We start from the raw sequence: 23,107 nt of genomic DNA on the forward strand, positions 1-23,107 counted from the left end.
GTTTGTCTTTGTGTTTGAGTGGTTTGGAGGAAACATGTAGGCAGAGGAAGCTTGCTCCCGGTTCAGGGTCCTCTCAGCTGTGGTGGCTGGTGTTTCGGCCCCAGGCCTCGACGCTGTCGGTGTTTTCTGCTAACTGGGTCCACTGGGGTTCGACCCAACAATCAAAACCACGTGTTTCAGCAGCTGAAACACCTTTCATCTCCGTTTGCTGCGGCGACTTCTAGTTTTTTTCCCCTCTTTTGAAGTTGTCCTGAGGTTTAATAAAATCCTGCCTCGTCGTTGCGTTTGTTTTCTGCTGGGCTCTGCTGGGATCGGGACTTCTGTCGCTGGCGCTCATGCTGCGCTTGTTTGGACGAGGAGCTTGAAATCGCTCAAGTTTCCTGCATTTTACTGCAGTGTCAAGTCGGGAAAAGGTAATTTATGTGGCCCAATATCACAAAACTTTAACATGTCTCGAGGGAAAACACACACACACACACACACACAAAAGAACCGATAAATGTGCAGCAGATGTCACGTGTGCAGAAACCAAGCAAGCAGATTTACAATACAGGCCCTCAGAATGTCTGCAAACTTATATGAAGACTGTGATTCAGGAAAAAGTCCAGCAGCGTCCAGATGTGGTGGAGCAGACAGCGCCGAGGCCTCGCCTCATTCACCAGAGATGAAAAGCTCTTCCAGAACATAAACAAAAGACGGGCTCAGCAGAGAGACGAGCAGAAAAGACACCGAATGTCCCGGAACACAACAAAAGATCCGAAGTGAAACATCTGGAACGAGGCTGGCGCTGAGATCAGCAGCGACGCACAAACGCATCGTTTGAGGAGAAGGAACAAAGCAGAGACACGCGGCTCGAAGGTCGCCGTGTGGCTCGGCCCGCTCTCCGGCAACAGTTTACGTAACGGCCGACGTCGCTTCTCCAGCCTGTTTGCACAAACTCTTGAGTGAGGCTCTTCTCACGTGACGGGTCGGTTTATTGATGCTTTCAGGGTCTCGGAGGGAGTGAAGGCCGTTCGCTTTAATGAAGAATGACAGTCGAATGCTTTTGCTCAAGCGGACTTTCACTGAGCTCATTTTGCTGAGAAATCACGGCGAGGTGTGCGATGGCTTGGCCGGAGCTTCTGCATGTCTGCTTCTCATTACTGGCTACATCACCGGGCTTTCTGAAGTTTCGCAACGCCAAATGCAAATCGTTAACCCTTTAATAAGCGTTGGGAAAATTCCCCGTTTTATTTCAGTTACTGACAGTAATTGATGAAAAATCATGTGGTGAATGTTTATATAGACTCGGTCTGCAAAAGGTTGCTGAATTTAGCGAAAGTGTGGCGATGCCTGACGTCTGTTTTCATTAGCACAGAAGCTTAAAAACACATTTTGCACATCACTGATGCATCTTAATGGAAAATGGCAAGAAAGTAGTTCACCTCTGTGGACTGTGTGCACAAGACGAGACGGTCCACTTAGAAACATTCGTGCGTCCATGTGCTGCCATGCTTCCTTCAGCGCAGCCTGAGTCACCGGTCCGTCACAGGAGGCCCAAACACCGAAAAACAGACGCACAGTCGCAGCTATGGGTAATTCGGGGTGACTAATGACATTTATGTGCGTGTTTTAAGAAACCAGAGGACCTGAAGGAAACCCACATCCTAAGAAAAATATGGACGTTCCGACCTCAGACTCATGACCTCCCGCTTTGAGGTGAGAGTGCGAACAGCTCTCGTCATGAAACTGGTAAATCATGTTTAGGGTCAGTTTTTCAAGCGCTATTCAAAAGACTGTCTAATCTTCAACAGGAACCCGATGAGGATAATTCAAGCAGTGACTTCAAGATTCAGGAGCAACATAGAGAACAAGACGACAACACTAACGTGAGCTTAACCTGTCGTTAATTCAGAACATTTCTGCATATTTTTTTTTTTTCTGATAATCTCACCTTCATGGTTTTTGCTGCTAACTTGTTATTTCAGAGGAGAGCAGGCCCCCTGCTGTGACACTGGTCTGAGGACCAGACGAGCTCTGAGGCCATCTGCTGTCTGGCTGGCAGTGCTGCCCTATGACCTCTGGTTTTATAGAATAAGTGCGCCTCCCAGTGGACAGATTAGAAACAGCAGGTATGAACACACTATAAAGTTTCACTGTATTTGCAGATTTATCCAGATGATCAGACTGAACTGTCGTGCATGACATAAGGGGAATATTGATTAGTTTTGCTCAACAGATGTCACCATCAGTGGTGCAGTAATCAATGTTTAAAGGGTTCACGTGGGGCTGTACGGTATTTTCTTCTTCCTGTCCGATATTTTGATTATTTTTTATAAATTCACACTTATATCATTATAAACAAGTAATTTCATGAAACATCCATGTATTGTTCTAAATGAATACAGTTGATTGCAGTTTTTTTTATTTTTTATTTTTTTTTCCAGATATGATTAAAATATTGTGTTTCTACTGAATCTATTCTACAACAGTAAATCACATTTAGATTCAAGACTCTTCTGGAAATCCTACATGTGTTCCCTTTCATTTTCAGACCAGTTGTTCCAAGTGAGAACTCGCTGTATTTGCATTTTCCTGTCAGAAAAGTTCTGTATTTACACGACAATGTTTTGAAAATGATCTCTGTTTACATGGAAATGACAGACGCTGGAAGGATCTATTTAGCATTCAAAGCCGATTTGATGCTGTTGGATGTTTTTGCAATGAAGCGACTCGTGTTGCAGAGAACAGTGAGCTGGAAACATTAACAGAGGTAAATCACAGACATAGAAGACCAAGCTGGATTGTTATTAGGAGACTGTCAGCTGTTATTGTGTGAACAGACATCCAAACTGCTGTACAAGTTTCCAGTTTTCTCTTGAATATGTCGTGTAAACAAGGTTTATTCGCACAGCCCTTGTAGTTTAGAGGATAATCTTGAAGGATCGTCTGGATTCAGGTGGCAGAAATCAGGAGGTGAAAGTGCATTGCTGTCGTTCTCAAGACCATTTTTAGTAGTAGGCCTACCTAAGTGAGTAAACCAGCCAACTTTTTTATAGCACCACATAATTCTCCTCCGTGGGGATTTATGGGATTAGTGCTATTTCTCCATGAGGGCCATAAAGCGCTGGTGGGTGGCGTCTGAATGATCTTGAGGGGCTGGACTTGGCCGAAAGTGTCAGGACCGATTCTTTTCTTCATCAGTTCATCCCTGTTTGCCGTCGAAGCGCTGGAACGTGCTCCGGCGGTCTGCATGTTGAGCGGCACTCCAGAAAAGTGCTTCCTGGGAAGTGCAGGGCCTTGAGAGCGGTGGGTGGTGGACACGCTGCGAGATGGAACTGATAAACATGTGACCCAAAACGGAAACAATCAGGCCCTATTACAGACCCCACGTCAGAGTCCTGGGCGAGCCACGCACTCCCGGGCGACACACACCAAAACACACGTTCACACTGGGGGGCGTGTAGCGCTCGGGACTGAGTGTTCGCTGGCGGTGTTTACGCAGCTCGCGGACCTATGATCACGTAGGCCGACTGCAGCGCAGCAGCGAGAAGCCCCTCCTGACAGACCCTCCTGAATCCTAACAGGAGGGAAACAGCTCTTTCTTATCATCGGGGCAAATACTAGAGAGTTCCTCTTTCACCACAGGCCCTGACATCTCTCCATTCAGTGACAAGGGCCAGATTCATATTTCCTCTATCGCTCTGTAAATATCCAATTAGTGAGCTTTTCACAGCCGGGCCGCCTGCTGTCCCAGTTACCGAGGTTCTTGCTCTCTGGTCTGCAGCCGTTTTTAGACGACCTCTGCTCTCGTCTCACCGGAGAGCTCAGTCGATGTCCGACTGGTTTGCGTTCTCAAACATCAGTTGTCATTAGTGGGCTTCTGCCAGACTCTTTTTTTTTCTTTTCCTTTCAGGATGCTTTGCAGAAGTGCATGCAGCGTCGCTTCAGCTGCCGTATTGACAGTAAAATGCAGGAGGAACATTGCATAATCGGGGTTTTGTAACACAGTAGAGATCACTTTGTGATTGCATAACTTACACTTACACCATGTTTTCTGTGACTAATGACAACGATTACTGTATTAACACATCTGAAGGGATGAATTCGGCTCAGAGAGAGGAGTGCCAGCATGTTCACAGTCTTCCACGTGAGGAGGAACCTGCAGACAAAAAACAAGCATTATGCAACTCCTCTGCTTCTGTGCAGGTTTTAATGTCTGCAGAGTTTCATGTCTGTCTGTGTTTTTTTCATCTTTTTTGTCATTTCATTCTGTTTCTGTGGTGCAACAAAGATTTCTGAAGCTGAAACAGTCTTGTTAGTACATGTTAACAAACAATACATCTTCTGTGTTTCTCCTGTTTGCAAAAGTACAGATACCTGTGAGAAATGCAGTGATTACAGCTTCAGACTGTCATCAGGCACAAAGGTTAAACAGCTAATAATGAATTCTTCCCTGTATTGAAACAATGTCTTTACTGATCCATCGCAGCTCTTCTTCAGGAGGCAGTCAGGGAGTCCAATCACAACTATTATTACTGTAGTTATGGAAATACAAGCTTAACTCATGGTTTCTCTTTTAATTAAAAATAATAATAATAGCGGTAATTATTTGATGGGCTTTTATAAAATGAATAATAAATCTGGCCTTAAAAAAAAACAGACACAGCATTCAGCCATTACTGACGAGCCCTCTTAATATGATCTTAATATGTGTTGAACTGTTACAGCTGCTTGGACCCTGTCACTGGAACTCTGAATCCTCTTCATCGACAAAGAATGACTAAAGCTACAGTAACGAAGGAACAAGACTTTGTGAAATGCCATTTCGGCTCAGGTTTTTAGTCATCTGGCCTTTAATCATGATGGTGTCACAGATAAACACATCGGATTTCAAGGAATCAAAGCTTTGCGGTTAGATTTCGGAGAAGCCCACACAGCGGGTTGCAATAGGTCGGATGTGTTTCTTCTGAAGGTTACATAACGTTATGGATGGTTGAAATGTGTCTTCATGGGAAAACAAACAGTTGTCTTCTGAATGGAGACCTGTGGTTGTGTTCATCCAAGCACCTCTAACCGAGTCCAAACCGATCGCACAAGGCGGACGAAATGAAGCTGCTCATTGTGTTTGAGGACAAAAGGCGCCCGATCAACCCCCAGAAGTGGACCTTCAACAGGGCAAATGTTTCCTCCAAACTAAGAAACAACAGAGTGGGACACATTTCAGAGCAGAAATCTCATCTGCATCCTTTATTTACATCTTCAGTGTGCGTTGGTACATGAAAAGAACAACACAATGTTCTCGCCATCTGGTTTGACATTCATATAAAATCCATTGAGGACAGACGCGGTGGAGTCCAGTCTTTTGTTTTGTTTTAATCCACCAGCAGGTTTTCCGTCACACTGGATTTCTGCCACCGAGCTGTCAGTGCGAACGGCTGGCCGTCCGTTTTCGTCATTAACAGACCTTCCACTCATTTTCCCATGACTCTTTGTTTGTGTGTGGCGCATGAACTTTGACCTGGGAGCTGATACTGTTGGACCAAATGATCTGAATGTCAGCAATGCGTTTTGTTGTGTCAGGGGTCTCGCAGCTTCCTCAGAGAATAAAGGAACGAAGAGCTGACGGCCCAAACGCTTTAACTGATAATTGTCATGTGGTGGAAACTCAACAGTGAAAAGCAATGTCAGCGTGGCAATTTTCAATCCAAATAACGATGGTTATCTTGCTATGATTTATTCCAGAGGGCATTTAGTCACAATGTGCAAACTTTCTGAAACAAGGATCGGTGATCCCAACAAATATAACTTTGCACTGCAAATGTCTGGTTACAAAATCTGCACTGCACCAACTTACAAATTTACATATATATAGTTATCTACTCTGTTGTAAAAATCAATAAATTAGAACAATAAATAGTATTTTCCGTGACAAGCAGCAGAGGTATCAAAAGGCTGATAACAAGAGAAAAGAACTGCTTTTCCTCTGTGTATCCGAAGCAGGCAGAAATGTCCCAGAAAGGCAGTTTTTACTGGAAAAATGATGAATGGCTCGGCATGTTGTGGTGCAAGGCCGGGACTGTTTGTTGAGTTGGAATGTGGTTGACACCCCCACCCCCCTCGTCCCATCACATTCAGAATATGCCCGGAACGGCTTCGGGTTCCCCGAGTCTCAGCCGTGGCGTACATGTTTCTCAACCACGACACCTCGCTATCGCAGTGTCCCGGGGGAGTGGAAAAGAGGCATGTGAAGTGGGGAAACAGGACCAGGGCAGATAACCCCGGCAGAGGGACCCCTGCACAGTGCCCACGTATCAGGGGGCTGCAGGAGGCGGGAGGCGGGCCTGGAGAGTTCATGTCTTGTCAGGTTGCCTCAGGGAGGTCATTTCACCGAGCCAAGGCACATGAAGTGCTGATTAGTGTTTGCGGGGAGGCCAGAGATAAGTGGAGAGGAAGACAGATGTCAGGGGAAAGGAGAGGGAGGGGGAACTGGCCCACTAGTTCCCACCAGGCCGCACGGACTGCTGCACGGGCTGCGCTCTTTAGGAAAACTTCCACCTTTCTGTGGGGGCGATCCGCTGCACCTCACCGCTTCTTCCTGCCGCCTGGTGTAGCTGGCGCTCGTTCCTCGGCCGTACAAGATGAAATACTTGTTTCTGTCTTATGGTTGCAGAGTTGGACTTGTCCACACTCCTTCTCTCGGAGCGCCCGTCGTTCTATGAATACAGAAATCATGTTCCAGTCACAGTGAGTGACTTTTTGCGAAGAGGCCGATGAGCGTCTGTCTCTTCTCTTGGCTCGTCTCGCTCGTTAGCTTAGTGTTCCGTCCTCCCTCTGGCTCTAAGACTTCGACAAAGAGGCGTCCTCTCTGACAGTCCGGACTATCTGCAGCCGCACTCGGCCACCACCATGCCTTCGAATTTGTACTTGTAGGTGACCACGCCCGTGTCGTCCAGGTACAGCAGGGAGATGGGGTCCAGCTTGGTGGGCACGCAGCACGCCGGCGCCGCCCTCTGGGGACTGTTGATGTTGACCAGCGTTTGCACGATGGCGTGCTTGGTGGGGGTGACATGCTTCGTCAGGGGGAAGGAACAAACGCCGCTGCACTCGAAGGCGTCGTAGCCGGTGGGCGCCAGAATCCAGCTGTCCCACCCGATGTCTTTGAACTCGACGTACAGGGACTTCTTCTTGCAGTGGTTCCCCTTGGCGTTGCGGCGGATTCGTGAGGCGGTGTCGTAGATCAGGTTGGAGCGCATCTGGATGAGGTCCTCTTCGTCCGGCTCTCCTTCGTCGTCTCCTTCTTCCCTCTCCGCTCCCAGCTCCCCCCACAGCCCGTTCAGTCCGGCCCCCAAATCGTTCTGCAGAACGTTTGAGGTCTCGTGGTCGATCATCTCCTTCAGCTCGCGCTTGTCTTCCCGGTGATCGCTGCTTTGATCGTCGGAGAAGACGATCAGCAGCGGTTTGTGTTTCTCTTCTGTGCTGGTGTCGATCTTCATGTCCCCTTCCGGCGGACTCTCACGCTTGCCGTCTTCTTTCATGGCTTGAATGTCTTCGTCGTTAGCGATGCTGACAATGTGCACCTCCAGCCGATGCGTGGTGCCGCGGTCGGATTTGCGCCAGCGCTGAACGGCAGAGATGAGGTCGAAAGCCTCCCAGCCGTTATCTGTGCCGTAAACCTGCCGCGAAGCCAGTTCCACCAGCGCGTCTCGCGCTCCTCCCTCTCTGAACCCGTCTCCTCTCACGGCGTTCACGTCCGTCACGTTGCCATCCCCGTCACGGGATTCCAGTTCGTAGATGGTGACCTTTCGGTCGACGCCGGCGTAGAGGTGGCGGTCCGTCTGGACCAGGGTGTAGAGGCGAAGCTCGGCGGCGGTGATGCGCTCATGATGGGGGACCGACACGTTGAAGAGGAGGGGGTGACGCCTCACCCCGCCAACGTCCACAACGCTGGGAGACGAATCTGAGCCAAAGGAGGAAACAGCCAGACGTTAAAACATGAATTCCTGCCTGTTTTTCAGTCTGTTTATACTGAGATGTGAACTGGATTTTTTTTCTGGGTTCTCCAGTTTCTTCTCATGATTGTTAGAGATTAATTGGTGACTTAAATTGCCCAGAACTGTGAATGTGAGTCAGATGAGGTCCACTTGAGCCCCAATAACCCTAAAATAGATAAAGGATGATGGATGGGTGTCAACTATGACATGGCAGAGTAAAAGCGGCCTTTTGAATGGAGCAGACTCAGCAAAAAGTGTAAACGAATAAACAGATACTGTGGTTCATCAGAACTGCACAAAGGTGCCATCGTTACCAGTTTCACCACCTCCAGGCCTCAGAGACCAGAGGAAGAAACACGTGAAGCTTTCACATCTGCGTCTCTGAATTTACTCACTGTGCAAAACAAAGCCAACAGAAAGCCGTACCTTCGTTTTTGAAGCTGCGGATGATGTTGGAAGTGGGCATGGACGTGCGGTCATTTGCAAAGCGGTTGTAAAGCTCCATCATGTACTCAGGCGGCTCCTCTCGCATACTTCCAGCAGGCAAGGCGGGGGGACCCAGTCCAGACAGGTTGAAAGTCCGCAGAAACTGTTCTTTCAGACTCTCCACCACACTCTGTACATCCACACCGCTGTCCTGCTCCAGCTGCGACAGATCCACCACTCCCCCATGCCCGTCTCCCAGCCCCGGGGCCGGGCGATGCCTCTGATGGCTGCTGGAGATGGGGCTGCTGGCTGCTCGGAGAGGCCCCTGTGGCAGCAGCACCAGAACGGAGGACAGCAAGAACAAAGTCTTGGAGCTGCAAATGGTTCCCGGTTGAGAGACCCAAGAGCTCGCCATGGGAGAAACAATCTTCAGCGCGTAAATGTTCTGCCCACTGAGGATGATAAAAGGTGATCGCATGCAGGAATGAGAGAAAATGAGTGGATGTTTAATCCAACGGACGATCAAGTCTGTGCTCAGTTCATCTGTGGCCGGAGACACTTCAGGCGGTTGACTCTTGCATTGACCAGCGCCAGCCTCTCTGCAGGCATGAATGCTCTCCTCCAGACCTCACAGCATTTATTCTCATGCACAACTCTCGGTGTCCTTTGCGACGTGGCTGCGGTTCCGGTGGCAGGGTGGCCGGGGCTCGTCCCGCTCGGTCCGACTCATCTCTGTTGTGTCCGCTCCGGTGTCAGTCTCTCTCTGCGCTCTGCGCTCTTTTCCCAGCTCTTTCTTTCTGTCCCTTATCTATGATATGGTGGGCTCTGCATTGCTCAGGGCTTATGGGCTCTTTGCTGTGTGTGTGTGTGTGTGTGTGTGTGTGTGTTTGTGCGTGCGTGTGTTCCCTTCAACTTTGTGTGGCGCACATGAGTGTTATCTCACAACTTCCTTAATGAGGGTTTTGTAAACACTGTCCTGTGGCCTTTTCCTAGTGGAAGAGCTATTTTGTTTGGGTGGGTGCTCCAGAGCTGATATTCCTCATTTGTTTATTTGCTTTGCAAATGGTGGAGTTCTGCGAGCGGCCGTGTGGGCTTCATTGACTATTTCTTTTTGAGAAAATACTCTGCGGGTCTGTTGATATCGCTGAATGTAACAGGATACATTTATGAGGCAAGAATTGTCCAAATGAAATTGAAATGCAATGAGGTGTGAGGGGCTGATGGCGGACGGTGAGAGACGCTCTGTCTGCTCACTCGGAGATTGCACCGAACAATCGTTCCAATTTCCAGTGCAAAATAACAGCGAACACCCCAGATAGGGCGTCCAGGTAAAAATGACTAAGAGAAATCAGACACTGAGTCTCAAAAATAAACCAGCAAAAGTGAAAGAATGCAGTGGAAGAGACTGGTTGAGTCATGAAGAACACGTCCTCCACTGAACAAATCGGGGCTGGTAAACATCTGGGTGACGCTGGCTGGCGGGGCTCAGCGGCCCCCGGGGCTACGATGACGCTAAATAACTCCGCCGTTCGTCACCTGCGCTCCCGTCCCACGGCACGGCCGCGCTCCATTCCTGAGCTTCTTCGTGTGACCCGCAGATACACTCCTGATTGTGGTGCGTCACTGAGATGGGAAGGAATGAGGTCTTCCTGCCTCTGCCACTCATCTGCCAGGCGGACATTTGACAGACGGCGGTGTTATCTGTCGCTTTGTTGAACTGCTGCTGCAGCGGACTATCACATCTTCCTGATGGTCTCGAGAAGGCTTGATAGCAGCCGTGTCCTTTTTGCACTCGCATACACTCCTTTTCTCCCACGCACACACACACACACAGTCAAAGCCGGGCCTCTGCGTATGGAATTCATTATGGGGTTCAGGGTGCAGCAAATGTGGATTTATGGGGCCCATTGTTTCTATTTTTGGACGGAATCGACTGTAGACGAGGCTGACGTCCAACTTCAAAATGTAGTCGTTTTCATTTGTTTGCTTCACAGTGTTGTGTCTTCAGAACAAAAATGTATTGGAAAACCAATCCGAACTCCCCCCAAAGACAGTATGGACCTAACCACAGCGGGAGGGTGTTTATTTTTAGCTGCAGGGGGCCAGCAGAGTTGTTGTGGTACCGTTTGAGACTTCACTTGTTTAAAAGAACCTAAACATGTCGAGCACATACAAGAAAAACATCTGGATTTACTTCAATTCCTGTTTCTGATCTTCAAAATCTTATCCGAGAAACTTTTTCTGGTATTGAAAAAGTTTTTCTTCCACTTCAAACGTCAGTACATTTTGAAACCGGGATGTCAAACTTATTTTAGTCCAAGGGTCACACCGGGGTCGTTTGGATTTGGAGTGGGTCTGACCAGCAAAATGAACTCAAACAGTTCGATCGTCAAAGAATAGATTAGGGAGAGCCATCGACTGATTAAGAATATCAAGTTCATGGAGTGTCAAACTCAGGAAGCATTTTCTTTTCAAATATACCTAGTTTGCCTCCAGAGACATAAACGGACTGGCGGCTCTCTTCAAACACGACGCCGTTAACGTGAAAAACACTCCTCACATCTGTTCATGAAAGACCTTGGAAGGAAAAACATCTGTTTTCCCTCTTTGGTATTGATTTATCCAGCTGAGGGTCACATGGGACTCCAGCTGATGGGAGCTACTGGTGAACTCGGGATGTTCCCTGAACACATCCGACGTCCATCGGAGTGGAAACAGACCGGAAACAGGCGGCAGGCACCGCTGTCGTGTGAACAGGTGCCTGAAACGCAGCAGACGTTTCGGGTTTTCTCTTATCTCTCCCGGGAAAAACACACAGCTGATACAAAAATGTCTGGATTTCAATGACTTTTTAAATTTTGATGATTTCGTTTATTATTGCTTCAGACTGCAAAAAGGACCAAGAAAATAAGATTTCATCCTTTTCCTCATTAAGCAGTTTTTGGCTCCGTTATGTAATCTGTTCACCTGTGTCGAGATGTTTCATAGCTCAAGCCGACATCAGTAATGTGCTGGAAAAGAAAAACACTTGAAAATGTCTGCAGATTTATTGATTCATCGCTGACACACAGTATTTGCAGACCATCGTCCACCGATAATAATATACTCTCGTAATCCTGACCGGAGGTTTTGTCCTCGCCGCTGGTGCGTCGGGTCAATTCCTGACCTTGAGCGTGGGAAACCGGAGTCTGCGTGGCAACGGACGGCCAAATGGAGAGCAGCCAGGTTGCAGCGGCCTTCTGTGGCGCTCACACAAATCTCCGACTCATTCCGATCTAACATCCTGAACGGTTAATGTAAAGAATCTGGTCTCTTCCGGTGAGGCTCTCGCCACATCCTGAATGACAGCAACGCTAAAGCAGTTCATCCACAGTGAAATGACACACTTGTTCTTAAAGTTTCTCATCCCAACGCTGGTGTTAGATGTTCCTTTCTGACAGACCTTTTTAGCACACACATACAAATGAGCCAATAATTTATAACCTCAGAACTGAACACGCTGGAAACGGTCCAGCGTCCCTGGAGGTGTTTTCCATCAGCTGCTGATGTGAAGCTTCAAAGATTCTCGTAGGAGTGAGTCGGAGGAGGACGGTTAGGCGGGGCCTTGTTTCCCTTTGGTGAGAAACTGCTGAACGTCTCTTTGCAGCTCGTCGTTGCGTCTCTGGGCCTCGTCCCTGCTGCGCTCGGCGTTCTTCAGGCAGATCTCCATGGCGGCCGCACGGCGGCGCTCTGCCTCCAGCGCGGACCGCAGCTCTGCCACGGTGGCCTTCAGCTCCCGGTTCTCCTTCTGCAGGCTGCGAAAGACACACACAGGCCTCAGACGGAGGACTCACAATGCTAGTCTGGCACATGCAGGAGAAGGGAGTCGGTGGAGGGAAACGGAGGGCCCCACACCCCCACACCCTCCACCCCCCCACCCTGCTCTGGAAACAATTATCTCCTGGTGTTTCTCACCACAGAAACATGTTAGCACTTTGTCAGAGCACATTGCATTTGTTTAACGTGCAAATCAACTTGTTTTAGGAGTTTCTGGGAAGAAAGCTTCATGTGATCCGTTGCAGTTTTCTTTTTGAGAAGCTGCTGGGATCCACCGAGCAGCTGGAGTTGCAAATATTTATTAACAACGCAATTTTCAAAACCTGGTTACAATCCAGGCTTGATGTGAAGTAGCATCACTGCTATAACACACTGGCTACTCGCCTTACTGAAGCGTTCACTACATTCTTACTCATGAAAGAGTTTCAGAGCTGCTGTCTCTCACATCAGCAAGATCCAAAACCCTTTCCTCCAACAGGGGGAGCTCTATTACTATCTCATGTTGCTATTTCACCGACCTCCTGTTCTCTAGAGGAGCGCATCAGTTGTGATGCGTTCACTGACTCACACTGTAAAGTAATTCTTCTTGATGACTAAATTAGCATAACTTAGCATCATTTATCATGGCAGCTGTGGCTCCACTGGTAGAGTTAGAGTGGCTGTCTCTCAGTTGGAATGTTGCAAGTTCGATTCCCCATCCCCTCCTGTTGAAGTGTCCCTAAGCAAGACGCTGAACCTCATTTTCTTTCAAAAACTAAAACATTTTGCAGATAAAAAGCTAAAACATCTTCTTCAACTCAAAAGACACGAGGACAAACAGAACGCGAGACAGAATGATTTTAAAAGAGGAGGCGATGTGAGCCAACATGTCAAACTGGGTCAAAGGCCAAAGAGGGATAAACAGTTAGAAACAGGAAGACGAGCCTGAACTCATCCTGCGTTAACCTGACGGGTGACTCCGTCACGGTGCTGACAGCTCAGCTGAATCACAGCCACGTCACAAAAACACAGCTCTGAGTGTTTCATCATGAGCCGTGCAGGCGTCACATTCCAGAGTGACTGTCTGGGAGCGAGCCCGGCCTCTCCACCGCCTGCAGGGCGACTTTCCCTGACAGTGAACGCACCGTGGAGTGTGTGTTGATGAGAGTCTGCTGGGTTTACCTGTCCACCAGCGCCTGCTCCTCTTTCTTCTCGTCCGGTTTGCTGTTGACCTGCTGACCCGAGGCGCTCGCCGTGGGCGTGTCTAGACTCTTCTGAAGGGACGGCGCCCGGGCGGGCTGGGCCGGCTGGGCGGGCTGGGCGGGCTGCGAGTCACTGCCAGCTTTCTGCAAGCCGCTGGAAGAGCAGCACGTATTGTCACTTCCCCTGCGCATCTTCAACCTGTCCTCTTCCTCTTTTTGGCTCTTTGTTAGAGGAGAACTCCCGAAAAACGAGCCCGAGCTCCGCAGATCCAGGATTTTGAAAATGTCCTCGGAGAAAGTCCCGCCCTTCTCCTCGCCGACCTCCTGGATGCGGCTCCACCTGCTGATGGCCTCGGCCTTGGCCGCCATGCCGCTGAGGGGGCAGTTGAAGGTGGGGAGGGTCTGGGTGCGTTTTCGGGGGCTCCCAGACCAGTCGTCTGCGGAAGAGGAGGGGGGCTCCTGCAGGGAGGTCTGGGGGCCGAAGGTTCCTCTGTCTGGGCCCGGACTGTCGGCGTCCTCCTCCTCCTCGGGGGATTCAGACAGAGAAGCATCGCCCATCTGAAGGAAGCACAAAGCGTTTGTGACAAAACATCAACTAAATCTAAAATATAGTAAATATAGTAAGTCTTCAGGCCATCTCAACACAGATTCCAAGAGAAGAAAGGATTTTTAAAAAAGTCTGAATCTGCTGTTTCTATTAGCTACATCTCTAAATTTCAGTGTTTAATTTCAGTCAAAAATAATTGCTAATATAAGAGGATTGCTTTCAGTCCTTGTTTCCATCTTCATCACAGTAATAAAAGCTCAAACACACAAACAGGGGCATCAAACACACTAGTTCAGTTTCCTCATGCAGTCAAATTTCACGTGGACCGTAAAATAGAACCATAATAAGCTTTAATTTTAAACTTGAAAGATTTCCTTTGAGGGGGTGCAGAGAATACCTGATGAAAATATCTATATTTTCACAACACATTTTTTTTTTTTTTTTTTTACACAAAAGGAGTAAAATCTCAACAAAAAGCCAATTTTAAAGAAAACTCCTTGTGTAAAATAAAGTAAAATGCAAAAAAAAAGGTTTCCTGAAACTGTTGCATTATGGGTGTTTTTACTCTGACACCGCGGCTAGTTTTCTCGTATTCATGACAGCATCACCGATATCTCAGCTCGAGTCAAACTTCGTAGCAGTAAACATGCAAATAGAATCCAACATCTGTCTCAATCTGTTGAAAAAAAAACTCAAATAAATTTCTCCTGACACCTCTTGGGACATGGTACATAATTTTTGTTTCAATAAATTTGACCACATTCAGATGAAGATTTCACTTTAATTAAGTTTCTGCGCTAATATTAACCAGTCATCCTCTGTAGGCATCGTATCATCCAGCTCCCAGTAAGACAGTTAATGTTTCTCAGACATTAAAACAGAAATGTCATCTATAAAAGGCAGATATCAGCAAATTGAACCGATTAGTCTCTTTGATTTTGACATTTTAACAACAGATAGAAGTTCTGTTGCGGTGGTTTCAGACCACATTTACGCCACATGGTTTAAGCGTTTCTCGCCTCGAGTGGACTGACCTGACCGCTTTCAGACACCAAGTTTCTGCAGTTTCACTTCAGAAAGGTTTTGCATTTACACGGCAACATTTTGAAAACAGTGTCAATGTCAGACACGCTGAACACAATGTAATCCCCTGGTTGGGCCACTAGTGGGTGCTGTTTTCAATATGAGAGAACAATAAGCTACAGACAGCAGTATTCAGATGGACAAAGTCATGTGGGTGGAGCCTGTTTAAGGTGTAAAAACATTAAATATTATTGATAAATTTCTTATTTGCGTGTGAGATGAGAAGATGAGAGTGGCGGTCCGCCTTCCTTACCTCTGCAGACTCCCAGCCCACAAATCTGCGAGGGGCCTTCTTCTGGCTCTGGGCTTTTTTGGAGGGAGAGGCGGGAAGGACGTCTTTGGAGACAGGAAACAGAGCCTCGTGCTGCCGGATCATCACCGTCATCAGCTTCTGGATCTGAGGTGTGGCTGTGGAGACACAAACAAAAGCTGGTGAAAAGTAAAAACACTCACTGTGAACATTCTGAATAAGAAGGATCTTGCTGACCCTGGTACCAGCTTACTCCATCACATGAGTCGGTCCAGGGACCCACCTTTCATAACAGTGATGGGGTCTTCTATCTGAGGCTTCAGCAGGTTGATCCCCATCACCGTCGCCAGGTTCTCCACGTTCATCTTGTTCACTGCGGAGTGCTGCTGCACCTCGAACAAAAAGCTGCAAACGAGAGGCTGACATCAGTTCACACACCTGAAAACGTGTTCTGAGCTTCCCGGGTGGAGGATTTCATATGAAAGGCACAAAGAGGCATAAATCAACAAGATAAAGGAATAAAATGACCCCAAAATGATGAAAAGCGGCCAGTAAACCCAGAAGAGCGGGAACAGACTCACCGGCACACATAACTAAGAAGGTTGTAGTTGATCCTCGGGAGCAGAGAGATTTGCTTCTCCAACTTTTTCCACCCCTGAAAAAGGCAAAAAGCAACAAATTAAATGGGACGTGCACTGGAAATATCCAAGCAGGTGTTGCTTCACTAACTCACCTCCTCCCGGCTGCTGGTGTCCAGCAGGTTGGTGCAGTCCAGGAAGTCTTGGTACTGCGTCCAGGGCACCACCGGCTCCGGCAGCTCCCTCAGGTACAGCTTGAGCAGCGACGCCACCGTGTGGACGTCTGTGTCTCTGTGGACGGCAGGCAGGGACTCAGGACACAACAGGAACTGCTTCATCTAAAATTACATCTGCACTTCTCCTTTTTAAAAGAACAAACGTGTGTTAGATGTTCAGTCTAACACAAGTGGAATCCACTTCGGAGTTCTGGATGAACATTTTGTATTTGTGTTCACACACACTGTGCTGAAAACACAGCTGAAACAGAGGAAACTGAAGTGTGTTTCACAGATCGGTGAGGTTAAGAACGCGGGTTTTCAGCAGTTTGTGCTGTTGGGTAAGGAAGCCGTCCTCTCATATGCCTGTCAGAACAGGATGTGGTGTCGCCGTCAGCGCAGAGCAGACGGAAGTTTCTCTTTTTGACTACAAAAAGAAGCTGATGCTGTCTATTAACTGAGGTTTATGATGTTCCTCTCCTTTTAGAGCTGCTGGTGGTTGTTTTCGGTGTGAGGCTGTAAATCACTGTGGGAATGTTTCACTCTGATTCTGCGTTTTAAGGATCACCTGGGGAAGGAGGGCCTCTCTCCGGCGTCGAAGGCGTCTCGGAACTGTTTGACAGCGTTGTCCTGACCGGGCAGGCGGAAGATCCCCTCCTCGTCCAGCCCGTGCTCCTTGATGAACTCCACACACTTCTGCACCAGGATGGGCACCATGTGGCAGCCGGAGCGCTGCTCGTACGTCACCGTGTCCATCAGACTCTTTCCAAACACTGCAGGGAGGCAACGGGAGGTTAGCCGGCGGGTTCGTGTCGGTCATGAACATCGGGAGTGAAACAGTAAAGCATGTTTTCAAGTGTGAGGCTTGAGCGAACCTCCACTGGTCGGCACTCCGATGACTCTGCGCAGGGTGCGGACCCACTCCTCCATGTCGCTCTGGGAGTTGGCCATGAAGACATACGGGCATCGCTCTCTGTCTCCGGTTGTGCCTGGAAAAGGTTTTATCAAGAGGAAGATTCACCGCCGTCACCAGGAGCGAGAAAGAAGAGCGACCTCAGCCGCCCACATGTACATGTATCCCAGGTGAACTAGGAACAGGACGCATTAGGTTCACAGAAATAATGCTCCCACCGGGATGCATGAAGTATGTGAACGTTAAACCTCAACCCCCCCCCCCGACACACTAAAGTCCTGGAATCTCACTGGTGGAACAGATGTGTGTGAATATTTCATGAGTTCGAAGAGTCTGCTCAAAGCTTACGTGGTATGATCTCGAAGAGGTATTTCCCAGGGTCATCGGAGCTCTGGGGGAGTTCGTTCACTTTACTGAAGCGTAGCTGGATGACACCCTGCAGAAGGAAATATGAGTTCAGACAGAAACAGAGAGGAACCTAACCTAATGTTGAAATTCATGCGGTGAACCAGTCACTGGACTTCAGACGACACCGAATGGTTTGCATTAGCGTCGGTGTTACTCAGGGATATCAAACAGATTTTAACTGCTGTCCAATGTCACCGTGAGTGGGCTGAAATTGTCAAACGGCGCCATAAAAACCTCTGGATTTAAACTTTAGTTAAAGAGTATACATAAAGAAAATGTCAATGCTTTTGCAAAACCAGACAAATAATAGGAAAAATGTCTCCAATCTCAACATCAAGTCAAGTTTAATGAAACCTTCAGTTGCAAAATCCAGAGAAATGTCCAACAAACGCCTGTAGCTGCTGCATTCTGCGTGTTTTTACAGAGGGGCGATTCCCTGCAGGTGTGGCGTAGAATACATCAATTCTGCTCAGTGCAGTTCAGGTATCTTTTTGTTTAGAATGTTCCCCTCTGGGGCTCTGGCAGCAGAGAATTACTCCAATTTATTTTTTCAACTAAAAGTCTTTAACTAGCTTTGACTACCATAAAGGAAATCCAAAACTCCACCAAAATGCATTTCTTATCATAGTAAAGGAAATGAGTGTGAGCTCTGAGACATTAGATTCACTACTTCATTCAGATCTGCCGGCTAATTTTAATCACTCTGCAGGGAAAGATCAGTTTCACTGCAATAAAAAGTGGAAAAATAGATTAGCACGAAAAGACCACATAGCAAATTAGCACCCCAGAATCAAAAACATACATAAAGAATGAGGACTTATAAAACATTTTAAGAAATGATAAACTTTCAGAGTTGATGAAATCAGCTGTGATGTTCAACAGATTGTGTTCAGGAAGTGTGCAACATTAGCAGCTAGCAGAGCGTCGATGCTGCGGACTGTAAAGATAAAGATCACATTTCTCAGTAACCTGTGACTTCTACTATTAAATACTAACACTGCGTGACTAAATACTGTAGATACTGAATACTGTAGGAGGGTTTTGTTAAATGACGATAAAGCAGTAGATCATCTGCACAACGTGGAAGTCACCCCTCACTTAGAACGGATTACTCTCAGAATTTCTAAGAATTGCTTTGGCGATGACGTGCAGGAAAATCAAAGAGTGAAATCCTCCGACTCGGCAGGGCCTCACCTGCACGGTGCTCTCCTTGTCGTCTTTGTGATAGGTCAGGGTGCTCCCCCTCAGCACGAAGTAGCGCTGCTGCCAGTTCTTCACCAGGGACCTCTGCTGCTTCTTCAGCCAGCCGGCCTTCAGCGGCCGCTCCATGGACCTGGGGGAGCGTGGCGAGCCCGGGCCGGAGCCTCCCTCTCCGGGGAACACGCTCTTGGACCGAGCTAAAAGACACCACAGAGCAGCGGTCGGTGAAAGTGTGAAGCGTGAACCTCCAGTGTGACAGCCGACACTGCGAGATATCGCCAAAACATCAGCGACATGTTCAGCAGAGCACTTCCTCCTTTCGACATGACCGAGCATCCACCTATCAGGGCCCGGGAGCCGGCCCGCGGCAGACTATTTTTATTCTGACCTACACAGTTTCAGACTGAAAGGAAACTGCCGGTCTGAGCCGACCAGTTTCCTGCAGAACGTGCATCAACGCGGCTGTGATTATGATTCTCTGAATCAGAGCGGCCTGCCTGCGATGGGCAGCTCATAAGAACATAGAAAAGGTCAAAGGTCTCATTTTATATGACCTCCAGTTGAACTGAAAGTGAGTCAGTCTTATTTTTAGACCGAAAAGCTCAGCCAAGCCTGAAAGTTGTCACTAGAGATTTGATTTTTTTTTTTTTTTTTTTTTTTTTTTTTTTTTTTTCGGTGGTGGTTTATTGATGGGATGAAAGCTCAGAGGCGGCGGCGTACGTGGCGCGCAGACGACGCAGCAAGACACTGGGTGGTGGGCCTGCACAGATGGCTGGACCGAGACTGAGCCCACTTTCTCTGTTCTTCTTAAATTCACCGAGTCTTGTGAGGCAAGATGACAGAGGAGAAAAGAAGAAGAAGGGCCACAGCGGGGTAAACAGGAAGCCGCCGCATCATCGCCGGAGGCCCGGTACACTTTGAAGGTCTCCACCTACAAGCCGGAGAACCCTGTGGGCTAATTTGTGACAGCAGCCACCCGCCCTTGATTAGTGGAAAGTTGAAAGGCTGCGGAGGAACCGTGAGGCCACACACAGAGGCCGGTGTCACACACCACACCCTGACCTGGTTCTTCAAACCAGACGCGGCGCTGATGGCCGCCATCGCGTCAAGATGGAAACACAACCGAAAGACATTTAGACAAGATCCACCGAGCGGAGAACTGGAGAACGAGCACAAACAATACACAGGTTCAAGGTTGCATAGCTATCTATAGAAATGTTTACATGAATAAAAACAGATGCAATTGCAGATTTATGCAAAATGAACACTAGACACAAACTCCTCCATAGAAGTATGAACTGAAGGTCAGCAAAAGGTCAGAGTCCCTTGAAACAAACACAAAAAGACATAGATGATCTTAGAAATGTGGCGTTAAATGAATTCCAAGATAAATCAAGACGTCAGATCCCTTCAGGAACTGATGCATCTCATGTAAAACCCTGAGGAAAGCCCTGAAAGGACCATAAACAGACATGAGTCTACAGCAAACACAGAAAACACACCTCAGAATGGGGGACCCGCATGCATCACGTGTTTCCTACTGTCTGTATCATTATATTCCGATGATGGATGAACAAGATGCACAATCCATCCATCATCTGTACAACTTGAAGACCTTCAGGCCACAGGAGCGCCGGAGCTGATCCCAGCTGACGATGGTCAGATGCAGGGTACACCCCGGACAGGTGGCCAGTCCCTCACGGGGTAAACACACACATTCAGTTTAGACTCACTCATCAGCATTAAATGCATCTTTTTGGAGTGTGGGAAAAAAACCAGAGTACCTGCAGAAATCCCACAAGAGGGGAAGGCATGCAGACTCTACAGGAAGATCCCCGACCCCAGCATGACTCAAATCAAACAGGCAAGACCGCAAACTGCAACACCTCTGAAGCACGAGCAAAATGTTAATCAGAAGCTCCCGCTGTTTGGGGATGGCATCCGTCACGTCAGAAGTAATTTCACAGCTTGATATCTTAAGATGTGGAAAGGATTTGCTGCCACCCTTGCGATGTTTTTGTGTTATAAACAACCGACAGTAACTCTGATCTACAAGCTGTTCTTGTACAGAAGTATAAACTATTCTGCTTTTACGTTTGATGCAGAACTAACCGAGCAGCTGTTAGTCATTCTACATTCAAAGCAGACCACATGCTAATCTGCATGCTACATGAACTGAGTTTACCTTCAGAGACAATCCTCGCTTCTCCTTCTATGGTGAAGAGAGCTGATAAAAATGACTCAGCTATCAGTTAAATCTCTTTAACCTTACATAAACTAAATCCTTTGAGGGGAACTTAAGTAAGGAGGCAGGAAGCTGTTTTGCACAGTCAGACGTGCAGGGAGGATCAATTTACTTGAAAAGATCATTTCTACCGTAGCAGGTTTTATAACTCTGCTCAGAGGACATATAGGCGTTTTATTACACACACAACTTATCTGCAGTTCTGCTCACATCCTTTCATGATTGCAACATGTTAGATAGCAAGAGTCTATGCACTGTTTCCGTAATGCTCTTTATCTTTACCAACGTTCTCACACCAGAACAACCAAAAGGTATAAAGGACCAGAAACGATCACAGCCAGGAACGGGACGGTTCAGCAAATCACTGCACTGAACCCCAAACTGCTTCATGGATGGACAGAGCGCTGCATGGCAGCTGCCTCCATATCTGTAAAATCTAAGTCATAAAATGGTTGGACTTTAGGAATCTTAGCCATCATTAATATTACAAGATAGTTATCCTAAAGTGTAGGATATAAAAGTAAAAGGTCAAGCACAGACATCTGAAAAACCTGCTCATGTACAGTAATGCTTTGCTAGATGCCTCGTCTGGGATTCACCAAGCCTTCAGTTCAGCGAGTGGAAGAAGATCTGAGGCTGTATCTTCATTCTCATCCCAACGAAGAGAAGTTTATTTTGGAGGCTCCGTCACTTCAGATTGAGTGGCAAACGAGAGACTGTTACCGAGAAGCCTGGCGTCAGTTACTCCTCCATAAGGTCGACCACAAAGTCTTTCAGGACGAATGCAGGATGACTGTACAGACACACACACACACACACAGGCGCACACACACACACACACACACACACACACACACACACACACACACACACACAGTACGTTGGCAAGCGCACACGCAAGCAGCCACAGACTCGAAGCTCTGAAGAAACTCTTGCAACAGCTTCCTGCTGAAAACCTCCATCGTTCCTTCAGAGATCCTCTGTTTGACACTCGGCCAAACATCTGAGGGTGAGACGCCGTCCGTCCCCGGCTGAGGACACCACGCCTCTCCTCACTCAGATGATTGGGACATGGCTAGATGAAACGCACATCGCGTGCAGGTTGAATTTATCTGGCTGCTTGTGGGTAAACCTGCTGTTGTGCGGAGGAAACAGGGCAGTGTGTTGCACTGATTGGCAGCTGGGACCACCAGGCTGGCCCCTGTGCGGAATCGGCTCGCTGGCCGGTGAACCTCCGACTGAAACTTTCACACTTTAAATACAGAACCACTCTGTTGTGATTTGTGTTGAAAAAAAAAAACGGTCTGGAAACTATGTTGGTCAACTTCTTCACAGAGCACAACCACCAGTGTGCTCATGAAGCCACACCAGGAGCTATTTCAGACCCACTACTCCACTTTTTTTTTTTTCCTGTTGACCAGAAACTTATCAAACTGTACTCACAACAACTTGAAAGTCATAACCAGACAGTGTTTTAAAGTGTTTTGCTCTCTGATCTGACGGTGAACGAGTCAGGCAGGCTGCATCCGTTCACACGAGAGCATCAGCAGACCTGCAAACTGGAGAAAGAGTGGAGTGTCAGTGAACGCAGCACAGCTTACCTATCCGAGCCGTCTCTGCCTTGAAGGTGCTGAAGTCCCAGTTCCGAGGTAGTTTCAAAGACATGATCCTCAACTCCCAGGTCAGGATATCACTTCACACACATAATACACGCACTCAGACATAAATACACACACACACACTGCAGCAGAAAAACAGAGTGCCGCTCAGACTTCCTCCTTCCTGTGTTCAGCTCTCTTCTTCTTTTTCAGCTCTTCACTCTGCGTCCCTTTACTTCCATGTTCATACTTGTTCTGATCAGCAGTCGCTGCTTGGACGGCGGCGAGTCTGATTCATTTCAAGATGCTTCATGAAGTGAGAGAGACAGACTTCAAGTGACTAATGCAGTCTCTAGAAAAACCACGGAGGGGTTTCTTCTGAGAGGAAATGGTTTTTCACCTCCAGGCTCGAGTTTGTCGCTTCAGGCGGCACCGAAATCCACTGCAGGTATTTACAAAATGGGGAAGAATCCAGTGACACAGCCAACCACATGACTGTCTTTTTTTATAGATATATATACCTTTATTTATCTTTGAAACCAAGGCGAAGCACATTTCAGCATCAAACAGTACAACTTTGTTTCTCTAGACAATGTACAACTGAACACAAACCATTGCACAGTTCAAGAATAATATAGTGAAACCAACCGTCTTTGAAAAGAGAAATCTAAAAG

The 23,107-nt window shown here is 47.7% G+C and overlaps 2 protein-coding genes across 2 annotated transcripts; both read right to left on the reverse strand.

Moving 5' to 3' along the window:
• Positions 1–6,617: 6,617 nt before the first annotated feature.
• Positions 6,618–9,268, reverse strand: bmp10 (bone morphogenetic protein 10). The gene is made up of 2 exons (XM_030105737.1): positions 8,400–9,268; positions 6,618–7,939 (listed from the first exon to the last, which is right to left on the reverse strand). Exons 1-2 carry the CDS (start codon positions 8,875–8,877, stop codon positions 6,861–6,863), a joined length of 1,557 nt encoding a protein of 518 aa, XP_029961597.1. The 5' UTR covers positions 8,878–9,268; the 3' UTR covers positions 6,618–6,860.
• A 2,003-nt stretch (positions 9,269–11,271) lies between these two features.
• On the reverse strand, positions 11,272–22,736 carry arhgap25 (Rho GTPase activating protein 25). The gene is made up of 11 exons (XM_030105422.1): positions 22,437–22,736; positions 18,585–18,787; positions 17,331–17,418; positions 16,945–17,058; positions 16,638–16,842; positions 16,010–16,145; positions 15,858–15,931; positions 15,560–15,681; positions 15,280–15,434; positions 13,377–13,954; positions 11,272–12,193 (listed from the first exon to the last, which is right to left on the reverse strand). The coding sequence occupies exons 1-11, from the start codon at positions 22,498–22,500 to the stop codon at positions 11,992–11,994; spliced, it is 1,941 nt and encodes a 646-aa protein (XP_029961282.1). The 5' UTR covers positions 22,501–22,736; the 3' UTR covers positions 11,272–11,991.
• Between the last annotated feature and the right edge of the window lie 371 nt (positions 22,737–23,107).

This window comes from Salarias fasciatus, chromosome 12 (assembly GCF_902148845.1).
Source record: "Salarias fasciatus chromosome 12, fSalaFa1.1, whole genome shotgun sequence".
Classification (NCBI taxonomy): domain Eukaryota; kingdom Metazoa; phylum Chordata; class Actinopteri; order Blenniiformes; family Blenniidae; genus Salarias; species Salarias fasciatus.